Genomic DNA, 18,975 nt, shown 5'->3' with positions numbered 1-18,975 from the left:
TAGTATCAGTTCTAACTTTAAAGCAACCCCATATTATTTAATATATTATACATATTTAGCAAAGCAAAGTCATCTTTTAAACAAATGACCTTCACAAGTCAAAGCGGGGCAACCCTCAGAATACTCTACCTTTATAACTAGTAAAGCTGAGTATTATCCTTATATAGTTCCTATTTTCTGGGAAGGGTTGCTTTAAGATTCTAAAATTCCCATTATAAGAAATAGTAACAAGGGCTGGAGAGATGGCTCAGAGGTTAAGAGCACTGGCTGCTCTTCCAAAGGTCCTGAGTTCAATTTCCAGAGACCACATGGTGGCTCACAACCATCTATGTGATCTGCTGCAGTCTTCTGGCATGCGGGTGTACATGCAGGCAAAACATTGTATACATAATAAATAAATAAATCTTTTTTAAAAAAGAAATAGCAACAAATATTTCATTAAATTCATTGTTCCTCAGAATAGCAGACATTTACATGGAGACTGTTTAAAGCTTTCTTTAATAGTATGATACTACTATTTGGAAGGGGAAAAATTGTATGGCTAGATTTGAAGCCAGGTATACAGGTATAGAGAAATCACAAACCTCAGGCAGCTAAGGTAGGAGGATGTAAATTCAAGGGCAGCCTAGGCTGCACAATGAGACCCTGTTTTGAAAAGGTCAAAAACAAAAATGTCAAACAAAAGAAACCAAAAAATCCAAGTAGTGACACTAAATGATGCTTCTCAGCGTATCTGTAATGAACTCAGTCTAACTTCTACCCCACAGAAAAATCAACTCCACACAAAATTTAAATTTAGCTACAATGGCCAAAAATGAATAGAATAGGCCTAGAGAGACGACTCAGCTGTTAGAGCAACACTAGCTGCCGTTCCAGAGGACCCAGGTTCACTTCCTAGCACGCACATGACAGCTCACAGCTCTGTAGCTCCATTCCCAGGGGACCCAGGGCCGCACTCTGGCTTCTGAGGGCACCAGGCAGGGAGGAGGTGCACAGACATACACCAAAGCAAAACACCCATTCCCATCAGGTTCTAGCGTACTACACACTTAAATAAGCAGTGAGGCACGGTGCCACTCACACGCCTTTGATCCCAATATTCACAGGCACATCTCTATGAGTTCTAGGCCAGCCAGACCAGTAGAAACAGTCTTATAAATCAAAAATTAAATAAATAGATGGATAGTTTCTATAAGATGAAATGAGAAATTTATCTTCTGCTATTGTTACAGGATATATAATCACTAAAATGTAAAGAAATAAGTGAGCTCCCAACAAATTAAGAATTTAATTAAAAAGTATCATTAAAAAAGGGAAAAAACAAATGCAGAAAACAGTTAAAAGACCATTTATCTGAAAAAGCATATATCTAAAATACTGGAGAAGTACAAGCATCTCTTTTTATACTTGTTTGTTTTGAGGTGGGGGTACATGCATGTGGAGTTAAAAGTACAATCTTCACAAGTCCTTCTGCTATGTGAATTCCAAGGAATGGACCCCAGGACAATCAGGCGTAGCAGCACACATACCTGTCCCTGTTGAGCCATTTTACCAGCCCTAAATGAAATTTTGTTTAAAGAAAAAAAAAAAAAAAAAGATGTATATATTAATTTTATTTGTATGAGTGTTCTATCTGCGTGTACACCTGCAGGCCAGAAGAGGGCATCAGATCTCATTATAGATGGTTGTGAGCCACCATGTGGTTGCTGGAAATTGAACTCAGGACCTTTGGAAGAGCAGGCAACACTCTTAACATCTGAGCCATCTCTCCAACCCCTTCTTTTTCATTTTTTAAAATTTATTTTTGTGTATGTTTGTTTTGCTTGAATGTACGTATGTGTACCACATGCATGCCTGGAATCTAGGGAGGCTATAATTAGATGATTAATATTTACTCTTACTAAGTATAAAACCAAACTTTTATTAATTCTCTTTGAAATGGCAGTAAGACTACTACATATTAATTAACATAGCTTTGTGTGCTTAAGTATTCATACATCCAAGGGTGCACATGCAGGTGTGTCTGTAGAAGCTACACGTCAACAACCTATGTTTTCCTCAAATCACCTTACACCTTCAACAAAGAGCCTCTGGCTGAAACTGAGCTTGATTCCGTTAGACTGGCTGCCAGCAAAGCAGGGGTCCTCCTCCTCCCAAGTGCTGCGACTACAGACACACACTGCTCTGCTATCTACTTCCATGGATTCTAAGGATTTGAACTCAGCTCCTCATGGTAACATGGCAAGCAATTTTCCAACTAAGCCATTTTCCTAGCCTCCTTTTTCCAGTTTCTTGAGACAGGTCCCACATTGCAGCCTCAAGCCTCAAGTGCTGGGATTACAGGTACCAGTCATTACTCTTGTATTTAAACTATTACGTGTCAAATAAGACTATTAAGTATTTACAAAGAGTGATTTAGAGCAAAAAAAAAAAAAAATGATAATTGAAGTTGTTTAAAATCCTGTGTTAATTACATCAGTAGTGTATAGAGTATATTTTTTCAAAGAAAGATTCACTAAGGAATTAGTACTCAAGGACCTAAAAGCAATGGCATCAAATAGCAATGGGCACCTTAAGCACTACATAACACGCGCCATTATAAGAAACAGAGACTGTTTAGATCTGCTCCAGCTCTAGGGCAGTGAATCTAGACAACATTATGCCAGAAAACATTCAAGGTACAGAGACTGACGAGGTCTCCATAACAACTCACAAGAGGGGCTCGGTCACTGCTAACCCCAGGTCCACACAGGTGCACATACACACAGGTGCACATACACACAGGTGCACACACACACAGATGCGCACACACGGTGCACATACACGCGTGCATGCAGATAAAACATTCATATGCATAAAGTAAATCAATCTTATGAATAGAATAAATTCACAAGAGCCAGCCTGGAGAGCTCTCACTGGTTTACTACTGTTCAAAGAGCAAAATAACAAAAATGCTCAGCAGAGCACATTCCATACAAGCCTGAAGACCTGAGTTTCACAGTCCCTCTTCCAATGTTTAAAAAACAAAAACAAACTAGATGTGGGGATTTACATCTGTACTTCCAACATTCCTACAGTGAAGACAGAAGGACTAGACAACGCGCCAGAAGTTCATCTACATAGTGCGACAGAAAGTTCATCTGGTGCCCTCTTCTAGTGTGCAAGCAAAACACTATACACTTAATAAGTAAATAAATCTTTTGTTGTTGTTGTTGTTTTTTAAAGATTTATTTATTATTTATACAGTACTCTGCCTGCATGTGAGCCTGCAGGCCAGAGGAGGGCATCAGATCTTATTATAGATGGTTGTGAGCCACCATGTGGTTGCTGGGAATTGAACTCAGGATCTCTGGAAGAACAGCCAGTGCGCTAAACCTCTGAGCCATCTCTCCAGCTCCCAATAAATAAATCTTTAAAAAAAAAAAAAAAAAAAGCTGGCTTCTGGTCTCATGTACACTGTGGCATAGATGTGTCCACCTCACACTCAAAATAAATATTTTAAAAAATCTTTTAAAATTGGAAGTAATATAATAATTAAAAGGTAAAATACATCCTTAAACACAATTCTCAGCAATAAAAAGAAAACTGTTAGCCAGGTGTGGTGGCACAAGCCAGTAATCCAAGCACTCAGGAGGCAGAGGCAGGCAGATCACTGTGAGTTCAAGGCCAGCCTGGTCTACAGAATGAGTTAAGGGCAGCCAAGGGTACACAGAGAAACCCTGTCTAAAAAAAACAAAACCAAACAAAACAAAAAACCACACACACACACAAAAACCAAACCAAACAAAACAAAAAAAAAAAAAAAACAAAAGACAACAAAACAGAACTCTTGACATGTTATATGAATAAACAGCAAATACACTGAGTAAAAACATATACTGTACTGAAACAAATTTTTTTTGGAGGGGGGATTTAGTTTTTGGTTTTTCGAGACAGGGTTTCTCTGTAAAGCCTTGGCTATCCTGGACTTGCTTTGTAGACCAGGCTAGCCTCAAACTCACAGTGATCTGCCTGCCTCTGCCTCCGGAGTGCTGGGATTAAAGGCGTGTGCCACCACTGCCCGGCACTGAAACAAATTTTAAATGTTACATTTAAGCAAATTCTAGAAAATATAAACTGTTCCACAATGATGGAGGCTATAAGTTGTCTAGGTGGGGAGGGTTGGAGGAGACCGCTCTACAGAGAAGCCGTCTAGGTGGGGAGGGCTGGAGAAGACCGCTCTACAGAGAAGCGGTCTAGGTGGGGAGGGCTGGAGGAGACCGCTCTACAGAGAAGCCGTCTAGGTGGGGAGGGCTGGAGAAGACCGCTCTACAGAGAAGCCGTCTAGGTGGGGAGGGTTGGAGGAGACCGCTCTACAGAGAAGCCGTCTAGGTGGGGAGGGCTGGAGGAGACCGCTCTACAGAGAAGGTGCAAACAGTTCCGCTGATTGTGGGAATGGTTCAAGCCCTTCGCAGAACAGAGGGCGAGGGAGGTGTGCACAAGTCACTTCCCTAACACCTATAAGCACTCAGGTGTGGTGGTGCACACCTTTGAGTGCAGCAGGCAGAGGCGGGCTTGGCTCTAAGAACAAACACGCCTCTAAGAACAACAAACAAACAAACAGATAGGCAACCAAGTTTCATGAACTGTACCTCAAGGTAAAACTGAACAGCTGACAGAAGTCCTAATGTGGTTTTTGTTGCTGTAATAAAACAGTGACCAGAACCAACTCGGAAGGGGCTTAGTTCAGCTTCCATGTGAAGGCCGAGCAGGAGCCTGGAGACCGGGGCTGCCGCGGGGACCGGAGAGAAACGCGCCTTGTTCAGCTGCCTTCCTCAGACAGCGCGGGCCCACCTGCCATCCCTCCCACATAAATTAGCAGTTCAGAAAAACGCTCCAAAGGCTTGCCCACAGGTTAATCTGGTCAAATTATCAAGTTGAAAACTGCAGCTAACTTTGACAATAAGCAGGGTATTTTTGCGGGCGACGGGGGTCTTATTTGTGTGGTACCTGCGCTTGAGCACATCGTGAGGCCAGAGCCTCCCAGCATCCTGCATTAATTATTCCCTGAGACAGACAGGGCTTCTCACTTAAACAGCTCTGAGGCTAGGTTAGGGCCAGCCTGCTCCAGCAAGCAAGCCTTGTCTCTGCGCCCTATAGTGCTGGGGTTACAGGCGCTCCCGTAGCTATGCCCAACTTTTATGTGGGTACCGGGGAGCTGCTGGCCATCTCCTCAGCCCCAAGGGAATGATTCCTTCTTTTTTTTTTTTTTTTTTTTTTTTTTATGGTTAGATTCCAGGTAAGGGATGCAGAAAGAAGTAATATTAAAAAACAACAACAACAACAACAACAATATTTTGCAACTACTAATGTAATATGGGACTCAAGCAACCCTCAAGTGTGAAAGGCTGATGGCCCTCCACTTTCTGGGAGAGAAAACTAGTTTGCCTGAGTGTTGTGGGACACTCCAGTAATCCCAGCACTGGGGAAACTTAAAGGATAGCGAGTTCGAGGCTTGCCTAACTCACATTGCAAGCTCTTGGATCCGATTTTTTAAAAATATTTTTTATTAATTTATTCATATTACATCTCAATTGTTATCTCGATTTAAAAAAAAAAAAAACAACCTACAATTGGGAGATTAAATCTCTTCCTTCCGTAGCTATCTGCCTCCGTGGTTTAAAAACTCTTTCCCACACGTCTTCACCCTTGGCTCAACTAGTTCCTAACTTCTTAAAGGCCACGTGTGACGTTTTGTGGGTGACACACACGCCGCAGGGGGCAGAGGAATGAACCCTTAGCGAGGCGGCGGGGTCTGGGCGTGGCCTAAGGAAGCGTGGCGGCACGAACCCGCGCTGTCTGCGGCCACGCGCGAGCCGCCACGCCGTGCTTCCCCACACCAGCGCTTTCTCCCTCCGCAACTCCTGTCCCAAGCCTCCTCGCCTCCCGACTCCACACAACACACACACACTTTCCGTGCTCCCCGTCTGAGCTGTGTTCCCGTCACTGGTACCAAAGACGGGAAAAACAAAAAAACAACTCGGAAGTCTTCCTTACCCGGCCTTGTCTGCGGACCCTGGTGGTCCCTTCCATTTCTCTTTCTCCTTTTCTTTGTCTTTCTTGGTCCCTGTCGAATCATCCTCGAAAACGCTGAAAAGCTCGTCCCCGAAAGCGTCCGCCATCTTTCGGAGCTCTGAGACCAAATCTCCCTCCTACCCAAGAGGCCCTGCGGTCGCACCTACAGTGACGCCAAAAAGAGGCTCTACGGTGGCCCACAGGAATCAAAAAATGATCGAGCCTTAAGACTTGCGTAACCTTTTTCTTTTTAGTCTGTATTTTGTCCCTTCTTATCTTTTTCGAGGGCTGCGAGTCGGGCAGCTCAGTGACTAGAACCCTAGCGACAAGCGGCGCACGACACCCGGCACGCCGCTAGTTCCCGGGAGCCAAGAGGCGGAGCCTCTTGAAACGGACCAATTGAACCGGAGCCTCAGCGCCGGAGCCCGGATGGAGGAGGCTGGGTGGAGGCGTGGGAGCCGGCTAACGTGAAGACTTCTCGGGCTTCTGCGGTGTAGCAGCCGGGATCGGGATCTGGAAGAATACTCTCCTGCAGCTGAAACATGGGAGGCAAAAACAAGAAACACAAGGCGCCTGGAGCTGCGGCGGTGCGGGCTGCGGTGTCTGCTTCCAGAGCCCGAAGTGCGGAGGCCGGAGCTGTTGGGGAAGCCCAGAGCAAGAAGCCCGTGGCCAGGCCGGCGCCCGCCGTACCCCCCAGCGCCCGGGAGCCCCGAGTCAAGCAAGGTACGTCCTGGCCCAGTGTCCAACCTTCCGCCCTCAGATCCTGCTCCTTGTCCCCCAAAGAATAGCAGGAGCCGTGCTGATGAGATCCAAGCTGGTCATCTTCCACACCTGAGCTGCTAGCTGTCGGTGGCGTGGCCTTGTAGATCGATCAAAGGGCCTTTGGCCATTAAAAGTTATTGAAAGTAACTCTGTGACAGCATGACGTCGCCTCTCTAAATCACCCTTATTTTTCTGAGAACAAAGTAATGGCACCCTGCTGTCGTTCAGCAGGAATCCACCCTGAGCTGTCAGAACAGCTACTCCGCCAATGCAGAGAGGAGTTAAGTAGTGAAGCGCTTCTGTTCTGATGCCGGCTCTATTTTCTGACCGGTCTTCATGTCTTCTTCTTCATCCACGCAGTGTGCTTGTCTGTTCTAGAGAAGTCAGAACTTCCTGCGTATAGCAGCACTTTACACATTGGGCCCTGGATTAACCTGCTGTAAACGTCTTGTGCTCCTTTCCACGGCCTTGCGTTTTTGCTAACCCTGAAGATCGCTTTGATAACTTGAAGATGACTAGTTCCTGCCACTATTAAGGCTAGTTAAAAAAAAATCAAAATTACATGCTGTTTTGTTCTGTTTGCTTATAGTGTGTGTGTGTGTGTGTGTGTCTTCTGTCAACAAATACTTCAAGCATATGTGTTTATATATAGTAAATACTTACCAAGTATCTGGTGGTAATGAGACCGGCAAAATGGAAACATTGCCCCTAGGGCATCTTAGGAATCTAATTTACTAATCTCACAGACAAGCATTGCTTTATAGATGTTAAGCTCTACAAAGAAAAGCCTGGGAGGAGAGCTTACCAAGGTATATTCCCCCCCACCCCCATGGTGAGAAATCATGAAAAAGTGACAGGTGAGCTGAAGTTAGAGGGTAGCCAGAAGTTAACACTGTAAAGCATAGGAGAACTAACATTCCAAAGGTCTTGAGTTAAGAAAGAGCTTGGGGCTCGGCGGTGGCGCACGCCTTTACTCCGAACACTCAGGAGGCAGAGGCAGGAGGATCTCTGTGAGTTTGAGGCCAACCTGGTCTTCAAAGTGAGTCCAGAACAGCCAAGGCTACACAGAAAAACTCTGTCTGCTCTGTCTATGGGGAGGGAGTGGAGATCTTGGACTCCAGGCCTGGTGGCACACACCTTTAAGACCAGCACTTGGGAGGCAGAGGCAGGCGTATCTCTGATTTCAAGGCCAGCCTGGTCTAAAGAGTTTCAGGACAGCCAGGGCTACACAGAGAAACCGTGTCTTGAAAAAATAATTGGCACAATTTACCAAACATAACATTTTGTAAAAGACAGAAAATAGTAACTTGGTAAAAACTGAATATAATGCAACTTGTGTTTTGGTTTGGAATAGGGATGGCCTTCCATATAAAATATTTAAGCTGAGATGAAGCAAGCTATTAGCATTACTGGAGACAATATTGAGGCGGAGGGAACAAGAAGCTCAAAGCCCCCCCCCACACACACACACCCGCACACACACACACAACAGATGTGGTAGGTATGGGATGGCTGTGTGGCAGGAATGCCAAGGGAAGTGTTCAAATGAGGCAGGAACTTAGGAAGAAGGGACTGGAAAGAGTTAAGTGCAAAGTGAGGGCTGGGAGTAGCGTTAGTGAGGAGACACTTAACTGCTAGGCTTTGTTTGTTTGTTTGTTTTGGGGTTTTTTGTTTTGTTTTGTTTTTCCAAGATAGGGTTTCTCTGTGTAGCCTTAGTTGTCCTCAGCTCACTTTGTAGACCAGGCTGGCCTCGAACTCACAGAGATCCTCCTGCCTCTGCCTCCAGAGTGCTGGGATTATAGATGTGTGCCACTTGATGATTAGCGCCAAAGTGCTGGCTTCTGGACACTTCCTCACAGGTCCTAAGCACTCTGATTACCATGCTTCGCGTTCTCTCTTAGCACTCAACTTTTCTGTTCCTAGCCAAGTCTGGTAATTAGTTGCTTATTAAATTACTGCCCTAGACTATGAGCCCCATGGGGATAGATACTGGAGTTTTTTCCCCACCATAGTCTCTGTTTGGATCCCTTGGCTGATCCAAAGGAAGTCAGAGCAGGCTCAGATGATAAGGAGGCATCAGCATCATTGGCGGCTGTGAAAACAATACACTATAAGAGGAACAGGCTCTGAGCAGCATTAGACCGTACGGAAGTGATTCTGGTTTGTTTCTTTGTTAATCAGATGGGTCGCTTTGAAGCTGTGTGTGTGTGTGTGTGTGTGTGTTGAGAGCCAGTTATGTGGCATACTGTTGCATGGCCTTTTAATTATAAATTTGGACCTTATAATACTTTTGTCTTGGAGATGCTGCAAACTAACCCCCTCACTTCCGGTTAGATTTCTAGTAACTTCTTCCACCTGCGGCAGTTGATGAGGAAAGTAGCGGCCATAAATCTTAAGCACCTTAACTTGGCAAACGAATGGGAACCAACTTTATTCCATGACTGTTGACTTAGAATTTTAAAATAGAGTTACTAATTTAGCAAGTTTAAATAGCTACTTTCTCCTGGCACCTTCACTTTTTCCTGAAGAACAGATTAAGAGCATGTAAGGAGCTGATAGCTTGGCATTCTGAAAATTGACAGCAGACAGGAGAGGAAGAACTGTCAAATGGAAAAATTAGATCAAGAGTGGGGGTGTGGGGGTGGGGAGCAAGATGGCTCTGCATTTTAAAGTGCCAGTCAGGTAGCCTGATGACCTCAGTCTCCGGAGTCTGGTCCTGGGACCCATGTAGAAGAGAGAACTGGCCCTTGGAAGTTCTCTTCTGCCTTCCGCTGACTGCTCTGTCTCTCTCTCTTTACACATACACACAAATATAAGAAGAAAAAAATGTTTTTAATCCTTTTTTTATTACTATGCAGTTGTTATACAACCAGCTATTCCAGATGTGCAGCTAAATCATCGTAAACAAATCTACTGCTATTCAATTATAAAAGCTTTAAGATGCTGAAAGGATTCATAGTAGCAGAAAAGTCCCATGGCTCCTGATAGAACAACATGTGGATGAAGTATGTCACTTGAAACAGGCTCTCGGTTTTCCTCTCCTTGTAGTGCAGTGCCAGCTAAGTTCTTAGAAAGGGAGTGGCTTAGTGTGAACCATTTCAGACTTGCTCCGTGTGCTCTGTAAGCATCTCAGTGCTTGTGCTTTCAAGCGGAGCACTTTTACTTTGAGGAAAAGCCTCTAACTACAGTGCAGTGTGTGGTTAACTTTGCCGTGTATAGCCGCCGGCCTCGTGTGTACCCTGCTCTGATAGGAGGGGGGGGTGTCTAGGCTGCCTAAAGGTCGCCACACATTCTTTGCATAGGATACTTGCTTTTTGTGTTAACACTAAGTTTGAATTTTGGGAATGTCTAATATTTCAGAGAGTGGCTTCAAAGTCCTGTAGTCTTCCTTTTGAAAACAGACCAATATAACTCAAATGACCTCTTATAACAAAAGCATTTTTCTATCCTGCCGCGTGAGTTTCTGGGCAGAATAAGCATCCCAAAGACTGCGAAACCACCATTTATTAATTAAACAATCTGTGTAAGTGGGAAGACAAATGTTTGCCGATTTCTCAGACTTTAACATATGGCTTACAACATATATGTGCCAAAGTGCTGTAAGAAAAAAAAATTTAAAGAACTAAAGAAAATTAGAGCTTTCTTAGGGAAGTCGAGGAGAAGAGAGCCTAAGACTTGTCAGTCCTCATTGATAGATATAACAAGGCATCATTAAAAAGCTTTGAGCTCTCATAACTGCACTTTGCACTGTGTCAGGACTTGGCTATGTACTGGGCTGAGTTTGAAAATGAAGGGCCTTGGTTGAACTGGGGGTGTCTCCGTGGTAAGATCTCACTGTTTCTGTGCCTCAGAACACTGTTGAGCGTGAAAACACACGTATCTGCCTCCCTGGTTCCTCCTTGTGAGTCTCACCGCAGGATTTGTTGAGTCACGTGATAGTTTTCCAGGAACTCAGCTCTTTTCTTATTTACACTGGAAGTCTGAAGTGAAAGGTGCCCTCGAGGAAGTAAGCTAAGTGAAAGTTGTAGGTGAAACAGTTGGAGGAGACTAATGGGAACGTGCTTCCTGTTTGACTAAATTCAAACAAACCCACACCAACAGTGTTTGGGAAGGAACCTACCATCTCAACCCTGAGGGTACATCAGCTTTCTTTCTTAGTGTTGGCTTGGTCGTTTGTTCGTTTGTTTGTTTTGAGGCAAGGCCATACTGTTGCTCAGGCTGGCCTTGTACTTGTGAACTTCCTGAGTGCTGAGACTACAGGCGTGCATGCACCATGCTCCCGGCTTCTGACCCCTGAGTGCTGAGACTACAGGAGTGTGTGCACCATGCTCCCGGCTTCTGACCCCTAAGCCAGCTCTCCAGCTCCCTTACAATTCATTCTTTATTTTAACACTTCTAAAACAAGTAAACTTGGTAGTATTTTGTTTCTATAAAGCAGTGGCTCTCAGAAGTGTGCTCAGCGTTCCAAGGAACTCCTGAAACTTCTGGCAGCAGCTCTGAAGCTAACACTGTTGCTGTGAGAGTCCTAAGCTGGTGTTTGCCTTTTGCTTTCTCATGAGTTGTATGGAGAGTGTTCTAGAGTCTACATGATGCATGTTATTACACCAGCATCTTTTATTCACCAGATGTAATTGTCCTCTCGGAGGCTCGCTGCCTTGTCTGCTAACCCAGGCCTCGTCCTGGAAGCTTAGCCTCCATACAATCTAACCTAAGCCTAGAAAGTTTTCAGCCTCTGAGACTTACTGCTGAATAAGCTCACCTTTTCTTGTTCTGTGTGAACTGTGGCTGCCTGGTTCAACTCAGATGTTCTGGCTCAGACGCCTCTCCAAGATGACTGATTCAAACTGGCTTCTCTCAGCTTCTGACTGAATTGCTCTGCTTGGCCTCAAACAAACTCTAGCAGTCTGTTCTAATCTTCTGGCTCCTTCTCATTCTCTGGCTTGCTCTGTCTTCATCCTGTCTCTGTAAAACTGTCTTGGTAAAACTGCCTTCTCTCCTGTCTCTGGGGCTCTCTCTTCAGGGGCCTCTCTTTCCTCTCTGTTCTCATGAGAGCTGGGCACATCCTATTCTGTCAAATCTTTCTTTGATTTGTCACTTTGTCTGCCTCTCAATTAGATATCACTTTCTGCCATTTTTAGACAAAATCTCAAACGTTCGATTTTACCAATTAAGACTGGGAGCCATATGCTAGGGTGAGAGCCTAAAGAGACAGAGAAATCCCCCAGTTGACCTTCCTCTGCAACCAACATCCCAGAAGGAAAAATGGCTGTTTTCCTTCCTTCTCCGCGCTGTCTAAAACCCTTCAAACTGAATGTCCCTCCTTTTTTTTTTTTTTTTTTTTTTTGAGACAGTGTAACAGCTCTGGCTGCCCTGAACTCTCTTTGTAGACCAGACTGGCCTCAAACTCACAGAGAGCCACCTGCCTCTGTCTCTCGAGTGCTGGGATTAAAGGTGTGCGCCACCACGCCTGGTGAATGAGTGTCCCTCCTTTCTGCTTCTCTATCTGTCCTCCTAACTGCCCCTCACTCTCTATGGTTTTTCCTATGTTCACTGCCTTGAGTTCTTGGTCCACTGGTTACCTGCTCCACTTCTTAACCTGGGTGACTTTATTTAACCCTGTTTACAATAAACAGAAAGCTCTTGGATTAAAGGTATGTTTTCCGGGCTGAGCTCCACCACCACAACTAAAAGCAGGTTTTCCCAGTACACAGTCTTGGGCTTCACAGTGTAATCAAATACCCTGCAACAATTTTCAAACATGGGTGCTTCCTTCTACAAACTAACTTTACCCCATTGTTTGGGGTGGAAGGTGTGTACTAAGGGCATGTCTGCATTCCAGCCAGATCATACAGACTTAGAAGGTCTTCACATGTGATCAGAGCAGCCATGTTGCTGGATTAAAGTTCCTCTAGCCCCAAGGGCAGCTGTATTTGAGTCAAGGCCTCTAAGGAAGTGATTATGGCCAATGATGTTGAAAGGGTAGGATCTGTTCAGTACAATTAGTATCCTCATAAGAAGGCCTCCTGGGAGCACAACCATTCTCCAGAGAAGTACACAGCAAGGTGATGGCCACACCTACATAACAGAAGAAAAGAGACCCCAGAATAAAACATATCCAGTGGCACCTTAATCTGTGGTTACTGAACTCTAGACTGTCAGAAATAAATTTCCCTTGAGTAAACCACCCAGAAGTAGATTGGAGACTGGGAGGGTGGGGGGGGGGGAGTGTATGTTGTTTAGCTTAGATTTTTCTCTGTGTAGCCCTGGCTGTCCTGGAATTCACTCTGTAGACCAGGCTGGCCTCGAATGAACATCCATCTGCCTCTGCCTCCCTGAGTGCTGGGATTGAAGGCATGCACCACCACTGCCTGGCTTTACCCAATAGTGTTTAATAGTTTGTCTTGGCTACACAAGCAAATTAAAATTCCAAGTATGTGAGATTCGTTACACATGTATAATGGGACTATCTCAGACCTACCAGCAGTAAAATAACGATACAGAGGCTTGTTAATACTATAAAGCTCAGATTTCTGCTGGGCAGACCCTGCTGTTCTAACCCTGTCCCAGCTCAGCCGGACACTGCATCCCGCCATGCAGCCTGGCCTCCCTCTCTGGTATCTGGAATCTTCTACCTCTGATTTCTTCTCCCAGAGTCCCTTTCTCTGCCCTGAAGTTCTGCCTTCCCCTTCCTGCCTAGGTATTGGCTGTCAGATTGTTATTAAAGCCAATCAGTCTAGATTGCCTTAGGCGGGTGAGGAAAGAGCCAGTATTTATGAGACTGGTGATGGTCATAGGTCCCTGCTGGTACAGAATTAACAGTGGAAGTATATGGAGACACACCTTCCCACAATGCACCCCAACAGTCATGTGTATGCAGGCTACAGCACCAAGAACAAAGAGATTGTCAAAAATGGAAAATACATTTTGTTTGTTTGTTTTGGAAAATCTATTTTACTAAAGTTTTGTTTGACATTAACAGTCTTATTTTCAATGACTAATGAATAAAATTTACTTTTTAATTTGTACTGTGATAAATCAATAGTTATAATTCATGTAAATTAAAAAAAAAACAAACCTGAATCTTTAACAATTTTTAAGAGTAAAGGCGTTATTAGCCAGGCCTGTTGGTGGAAGCCGGTGATCCCTGCTACTCCGAAGGCTGAGGCAGGAGGAGGCTTACAAACTCAAGGCCACCTGAACTACAAAGTGAACTGTTAAGGGGAGAACTAGCTCCTGCAGGTTGTCCCTCGCCTCCGTGTGCACGCTGGGCAAGGTCTCCCAGGCACGAGCATCACCTCGGGAGGGGGAGGGGGAAGGGGAGGGACATGGCCACAGGTGGGGGCAGTGTGGAGGCAGGAGCCGGAAGCTGGCTGTTCACATTCTCATCAAGATAAGAAGCGAAGAGAAAGAACAGGAAGAGGGGTGAGACAGTGAGACCTCGCAGCTCACCCCCAGATACGCACTTCTTTTAGTAAGGGGCCACATCTTAAAGGTTCTAAAGCTTCCACAAATGGCACCGCCATCTGGGAAACAAGCGTTCAGATAGGCGAGCCTGTGGGGGACAGTCCTCATTTCAAACTACCACAGAGGGCTATCAAAACAGCAAGAGGGTAGCATGTTCGGAGAGATACAGGGGAGCTGGAGGAGGGAAGGCTAAGTATGTGGCCACATTTCATTGAATACATGTATGAAGTTCTCAGTTTTAAAATAGGGTGCATTTCCCAGCACTCAGGAGGCAAAGGTAGGTGGATCGCTGTGAGTTCGAGGCCAGCCTGGTCTAAGAGTCCAGGACAGCCAAGGCTACACAGAGAAACCCTGTCTCAAATAAATAAATGAATAAATAAATAAATAGGGTGGATTATGGCTTGATTCCTTGAGAGGACCCTCATACCTTGACTTTAGACTTAGAGCCTTTGACAATGATTTCCCTACTGTGCAGGCGACAAGTGTATGGTGACTTGTGGTGACCGCCCTTGAAGCTAGTACAGCAATCCTGGGCTTGCGGTCAAGCTGAACGATGACTTCTCTCCCACCTATCTTTTCATTCAGCACCCTGTTTGAGGGAAAGTACTTTATTATCAGACTTGATCATCTTCTAGAACCCCCCCCCCAGAAGTCTCAGCTAGGTGTGAAGAGTAAGAACCTCTGGGCCCAGTGGTGGTGCGTGCCCTTAACCCAGCACGGTGAGGCTGAGAACCTCTGGGCCCAGTGGTGGTGGCGCCCTTAACCCAGCACGGTGAGGCTGAGAACCTCTGGGCCCAGTGGTGGTGGCGCCCTTAACCCAGCACGGTGAGGCTGAGAACCTCTGAGCCCAGTGGTGGTGCGCGCCCTTAATTCCGCATGGTGAGGCTGAGAACCTCTGGGCCCAGTGGTGGTGCGTGCCCTTAATCCCAGCACGGTGAGGCAGGTGGATCTCTGCCTTCCGGGCCAGCCTGGTCTATGGAGCAAGTTCTGGAATGGCCAGGGCTACACAGAGAAACCCTGTCTCAAAAACAAACAAATAGAAAGGAATAAGAACACCTGATTAGGAAATGTGAAGATGCTCGCAGCCATGGGAGACCTCTAGACCTGCCCTGCGGAGGACAGCAGCCTGTGCGGAGTTCTCCAACCCTTCCCCAAGAAGATAGATACTGGACCACAGCGCACATGAAAAGCTAGTTCCCTTGAAGAGTGCGAACTGGTAAAATATTTTTGAGGGCTTGCACTCTTTGGGAAAGTGAGGGGAACGGGTTAAAGTCAGATTTACTATTTCGCAACCTCTAGAGGAAAATTAAGATGGTAGAAGGAATATCAATCATTAAACTCCCTATTTGTTTTCTATTATACACAGGTCCTAAAATTTATAGTTTCAATTCTGCAAATGATTCCGGTGGTTCTGCAAATCTGGACAAATCTATTTTAAAAGTGAGTAAGCAAGGTTTTGCTCCATTTATGGAAATACTCTCATTAAAGAAAAGCACAGAGATGTGTCAGCAGTTGAGAGCACTTGCTGCTCTTGCAGAGGACCCAGTTTGTTTTTCAAGCACTTACATCAAGCAGCTGACAACAGCCTGTGACTCCAGTGCTGCTTCTGGCCTCTGCGGGCACCCACATATACATACATACACACACACACACACACACACACACACACACACACACACACACATACATATATACACAAACACAAATAAATTAATACATTTCTTTTAAAGTTATGTTTTCAAGTAAAGAGAAAATTATGGGATATTTAAATTTTTTATAAATGATGCCCTCGCTCAAACACGTGTTGAGAGTGTGTGAGAAATCAAGGAAATTCTAGACAAGGGTTCCTTCAGCCTGCATGGCGTCCTTCATAATTTACAAGTTAAGTTCTTGGTGATGATATTAGCATTTAATGTGTCTTTTTAGAGCATGGTCATGCTGGATTACAGCTTTCTGTTTATGTATTCTCCCAGACTGCACTAAATGCCTGTCATATGTTTTTAAGCTCACTAGACACCATTAGTTAAGAAGTAATAAAGGGAAGCTTTTTTTTTTCTTTTTTCTTCTTTTTCTTTTTTTTGTAGGTAAAACACTTGTGTATTTTTCAGCTAAAAGTATCTAAATGTCTAGTAGCAAAAATAGGAAACAAAGTGGGAGCCAAAAGAATATATAACCAATTATTACTTGATAGGTGGTTTTTACTTTAACTTGGCACGTCCCTGTTCTGTGTAGTATTCAGCCCGTGAAGCTGCCTGCTGGGCAGAGTTCTGGGTTCTGACCCTCAGGATTCTAATGCCGTAGGGCAGGGCTTGGTAACCTTTGAGAGGGATCTGAGGCATGTGCCTAAGAGGCTTTTCCCCCTTGCTTATGTGATGTTTTTCCATATCCCATTTTTCCTTAAGTATGTCGTGGGAATGTGGTCAAGTACATGGTAACTCCAAAAAGAAAGCTAACGACTGTATCTCCTTATACCTAAAATGCTGGGTCTGGTTGGGAGCAAGGCAATATAAAACAGCCGTATGGCTTGCACACAGTGTTTGATAGTTTAGTTTCTGATTACTGTAAACTTTGTTGACCTCAACAGGTGGTAATTAATAATAAACTAGAGCAAAGAATTATTGGTGTGATCAATGAACATAAAAAGCAAAATCATGACAAGGGAATGATCTCTGGAAGACTTTCTGCTAAAAAGTTACAGGTACGTCCCACCGCCGCCAGTCTCTTCTTTGCAGCAGGATCCCTCTATGGCCCACACTGGCAACTGTGGCATTGTTTTTCCTCCCTTCCAAGGTGGGCATTAAATCTAGGATCTTGTGTATTTGTTAGGGACAATTCAGAGGCAGCCCTGCAAGTCAGGGAGGATGGCTCTGCTACAAGTGCACACACTGAAGTGCTGACACACACAGGAGGATGGCTCTGCTACAAGTGCACACACTGAAGTGCTGACACACACACAGGGAGGATGGCTATGCTACAAGTGCACACACTGAAGTGCTGACACACATGGGAGGATGGCTCTGCTGCAAGTGCACACACTGAAGTGCTGACACACACACAGGGAGGATGGCTATGCTACAAGTGCACACACTAAAGTGACACACAGGGAGGATGGCTCTGCTACAAGTGCACACACTGAAGTGCTGACACACACACAGGGAGGATGGCTCTGCTACAAGTGCACACACTGAAGTGCTGACACACACACAGGAGGATGGCTCTGCTACAAGTGCACACACTAGAGTGCTGACACACACAGGAGGATGGCTCTGCTACAAGTGCACACACTGAAGTGCTGACACACACACAGGGAGGATGGCTATGCTACAAGTGCACACACTGAAGTGCTGACACACATGGGAGGATGGCTCTGCTGCAAGTGCACACACTGAAGTGCTGACACACACACAGGGAGGATGGCTATGCTACAAGTGCACACACTAAAGTGACACACAGGGAGGATGGCTCTGCTACAAGTGCACACACTGAAGTGCTGACACACACACAGGGAGGATGGCTCTGCTACAAGTGCACACACTGAAGTGCTGACACACACACAGGAGGATGGCTCTGCTACAAGTGCACACACTAGAGTGCTGACACACAGGGAGGATGGCTCTGCTACAAGTGCACACACTAGAGTGCTGACACACAGGGAGGATGGCTCTGCTACAAGTGCACACACTAGAGTGCTGACACACATGGGAGGCGCCTTCCCCAGCTGCATTGGTGAGCGCCTGCATGTTACACTCTGCCCTGCAGTGTTCTTACTTGTTCTGACATGACAGTCCCACAAGACAGATGCAATTGATCTTTTCAAAGAAAAGACTTGAGACTTGGAAAATGGCAGATGAGAGCATAAAGTTATTGATTAGTAAGTCTCAGAATAAGCAGAATCTGAATTTGAAACCAGTTCTGCTCAGCTCTTTAAATATCTTGCTGTAGAAGTAAATTTAAATACAAGACTGTGTAAAATTAAGAAAAGGCTGAATAGTTTTTAATAAATCTGCTAGGTGTGGTGGTGCACGCCTTTAATCCCAGCACTTGGGGGTCAAGGGCAAGTGGATCTCTGAGTTTGAGACCAGCCTGATCTATACATTGAGTCCAGGACAGCCAGGGCTATATAATAGCGAGATCCTGTCTCAAAAAACTAAAAAAAAAAAAAAGTTCCTGAAGTCTTAATATAATGAGCACATTTGACTTTTAACCCTAAAGTTTCCCTCCTTTTCCAGCCTCCCTCCTCTTCTCTTTCTGTCTCATTTTGGGGGTGCTGTAGATTGAGCCCAGAGTTTTTAGCACATTAAGAATATTCTCTCCCACTGAGCTACCTCCCAGCACTCCAAATGTAACTTATATTTCTCTTTGATAGGATTTATACATGGCTTTACAAGCGTTTTCCTTTAAGACTAAGGACATTGAAGATGCTATGACCAATACACTCTTGTATGGAGGTGACCTTCATTCTGCCTTGGATTGGCTCTGCTTAAATCTTTCAGATGGTAACAGTCTTGTCATAATTATTTCCTTTTCTAAGGCAGGCTATGTCTCCTTCTGGATTTTTGGTGAAAAATTAGGGCTCTCCTACATAAATAAAAACTCAGCAGAAGGTGGTGGTTATATCCCTTGGTGGGGACCTGAAGTACGGAAAGCTTTGTAATTGATGGTGGATACAGCCATAAAGCCAACAAGTGAGAAGGG

The 18,975-nt window shown here is 45.0% G+C and overlaps 2 protein-coding genes across 2 annotated transcripts in view; one reads left to right on the top strand and one right to left on the bottom strand.

Moving 5' to 3' along the window:
* Window positions 1-6,311, bottom strand: part of Mtrex (Mtr4 exosome RNA helicase) — a 66,277-nt gene extending 59,966 nt beyond the window's left edge. Inside the window, exon 1 of the mRNA XM_051172408.1 lies at window positions 6,037-6,311. Within this exon, the coding sequence (XP_051028365.1) occupies window positions 6,037-6,161 (125 nt within the window). The 5' untranslated portion in view covers window positions 6,162-6,311. The remainder of the gene's footprint in view (window positions 1-6,036) is intronic.
* Window positions 6,312-6,422: 111 nt separating this feature from the next.
* Window positions 6,423-18,975, top strand: part of Dhx29 (DExH-box helicase 29) — a 46,842-nt gene continuing 34,289 nt past the window's right edge. Inside the window, exons 1-4 of the mRNA XM_051172406.1 lie at window positions 6,423-6,777; window positions 15,647-15,720; window positions 16,865-16,978; window positions 18,647-18,776. Of these exons, the coding sequence (XP_051028363.1) occupies window positions 6,597-6,777; window positions 15,647-15,720; window positions 16,865-16,978; window positions 18,647-18,776 (499 nt within the window). The 5' untranslated portion in view covers window positions 6,423-6,596. The remainder of the gene's footprint in view (window positions 6,778-15,646; window positions 15,721-16,864; window positions 16,979-18,646; window positions 18,777-18,975) is intronic.

Source organism: Acomys russatus, chromosome 30, assembly GCF_903995435.1.
Source record: "Acomys russatus chromosome 30, mAcoRus1.1, whole genome shotgun sequence".
Lineage (NCBI taxonomy): Eukaryota > Metazoa > Chordata > Mammalia > Rodentia > Muridae > Acomys > Acomys russatus.
Note: the sequence above shows the minus strand (reverse complement) of the source record. Positions and strands in the feature narration are given on the sequence as shown.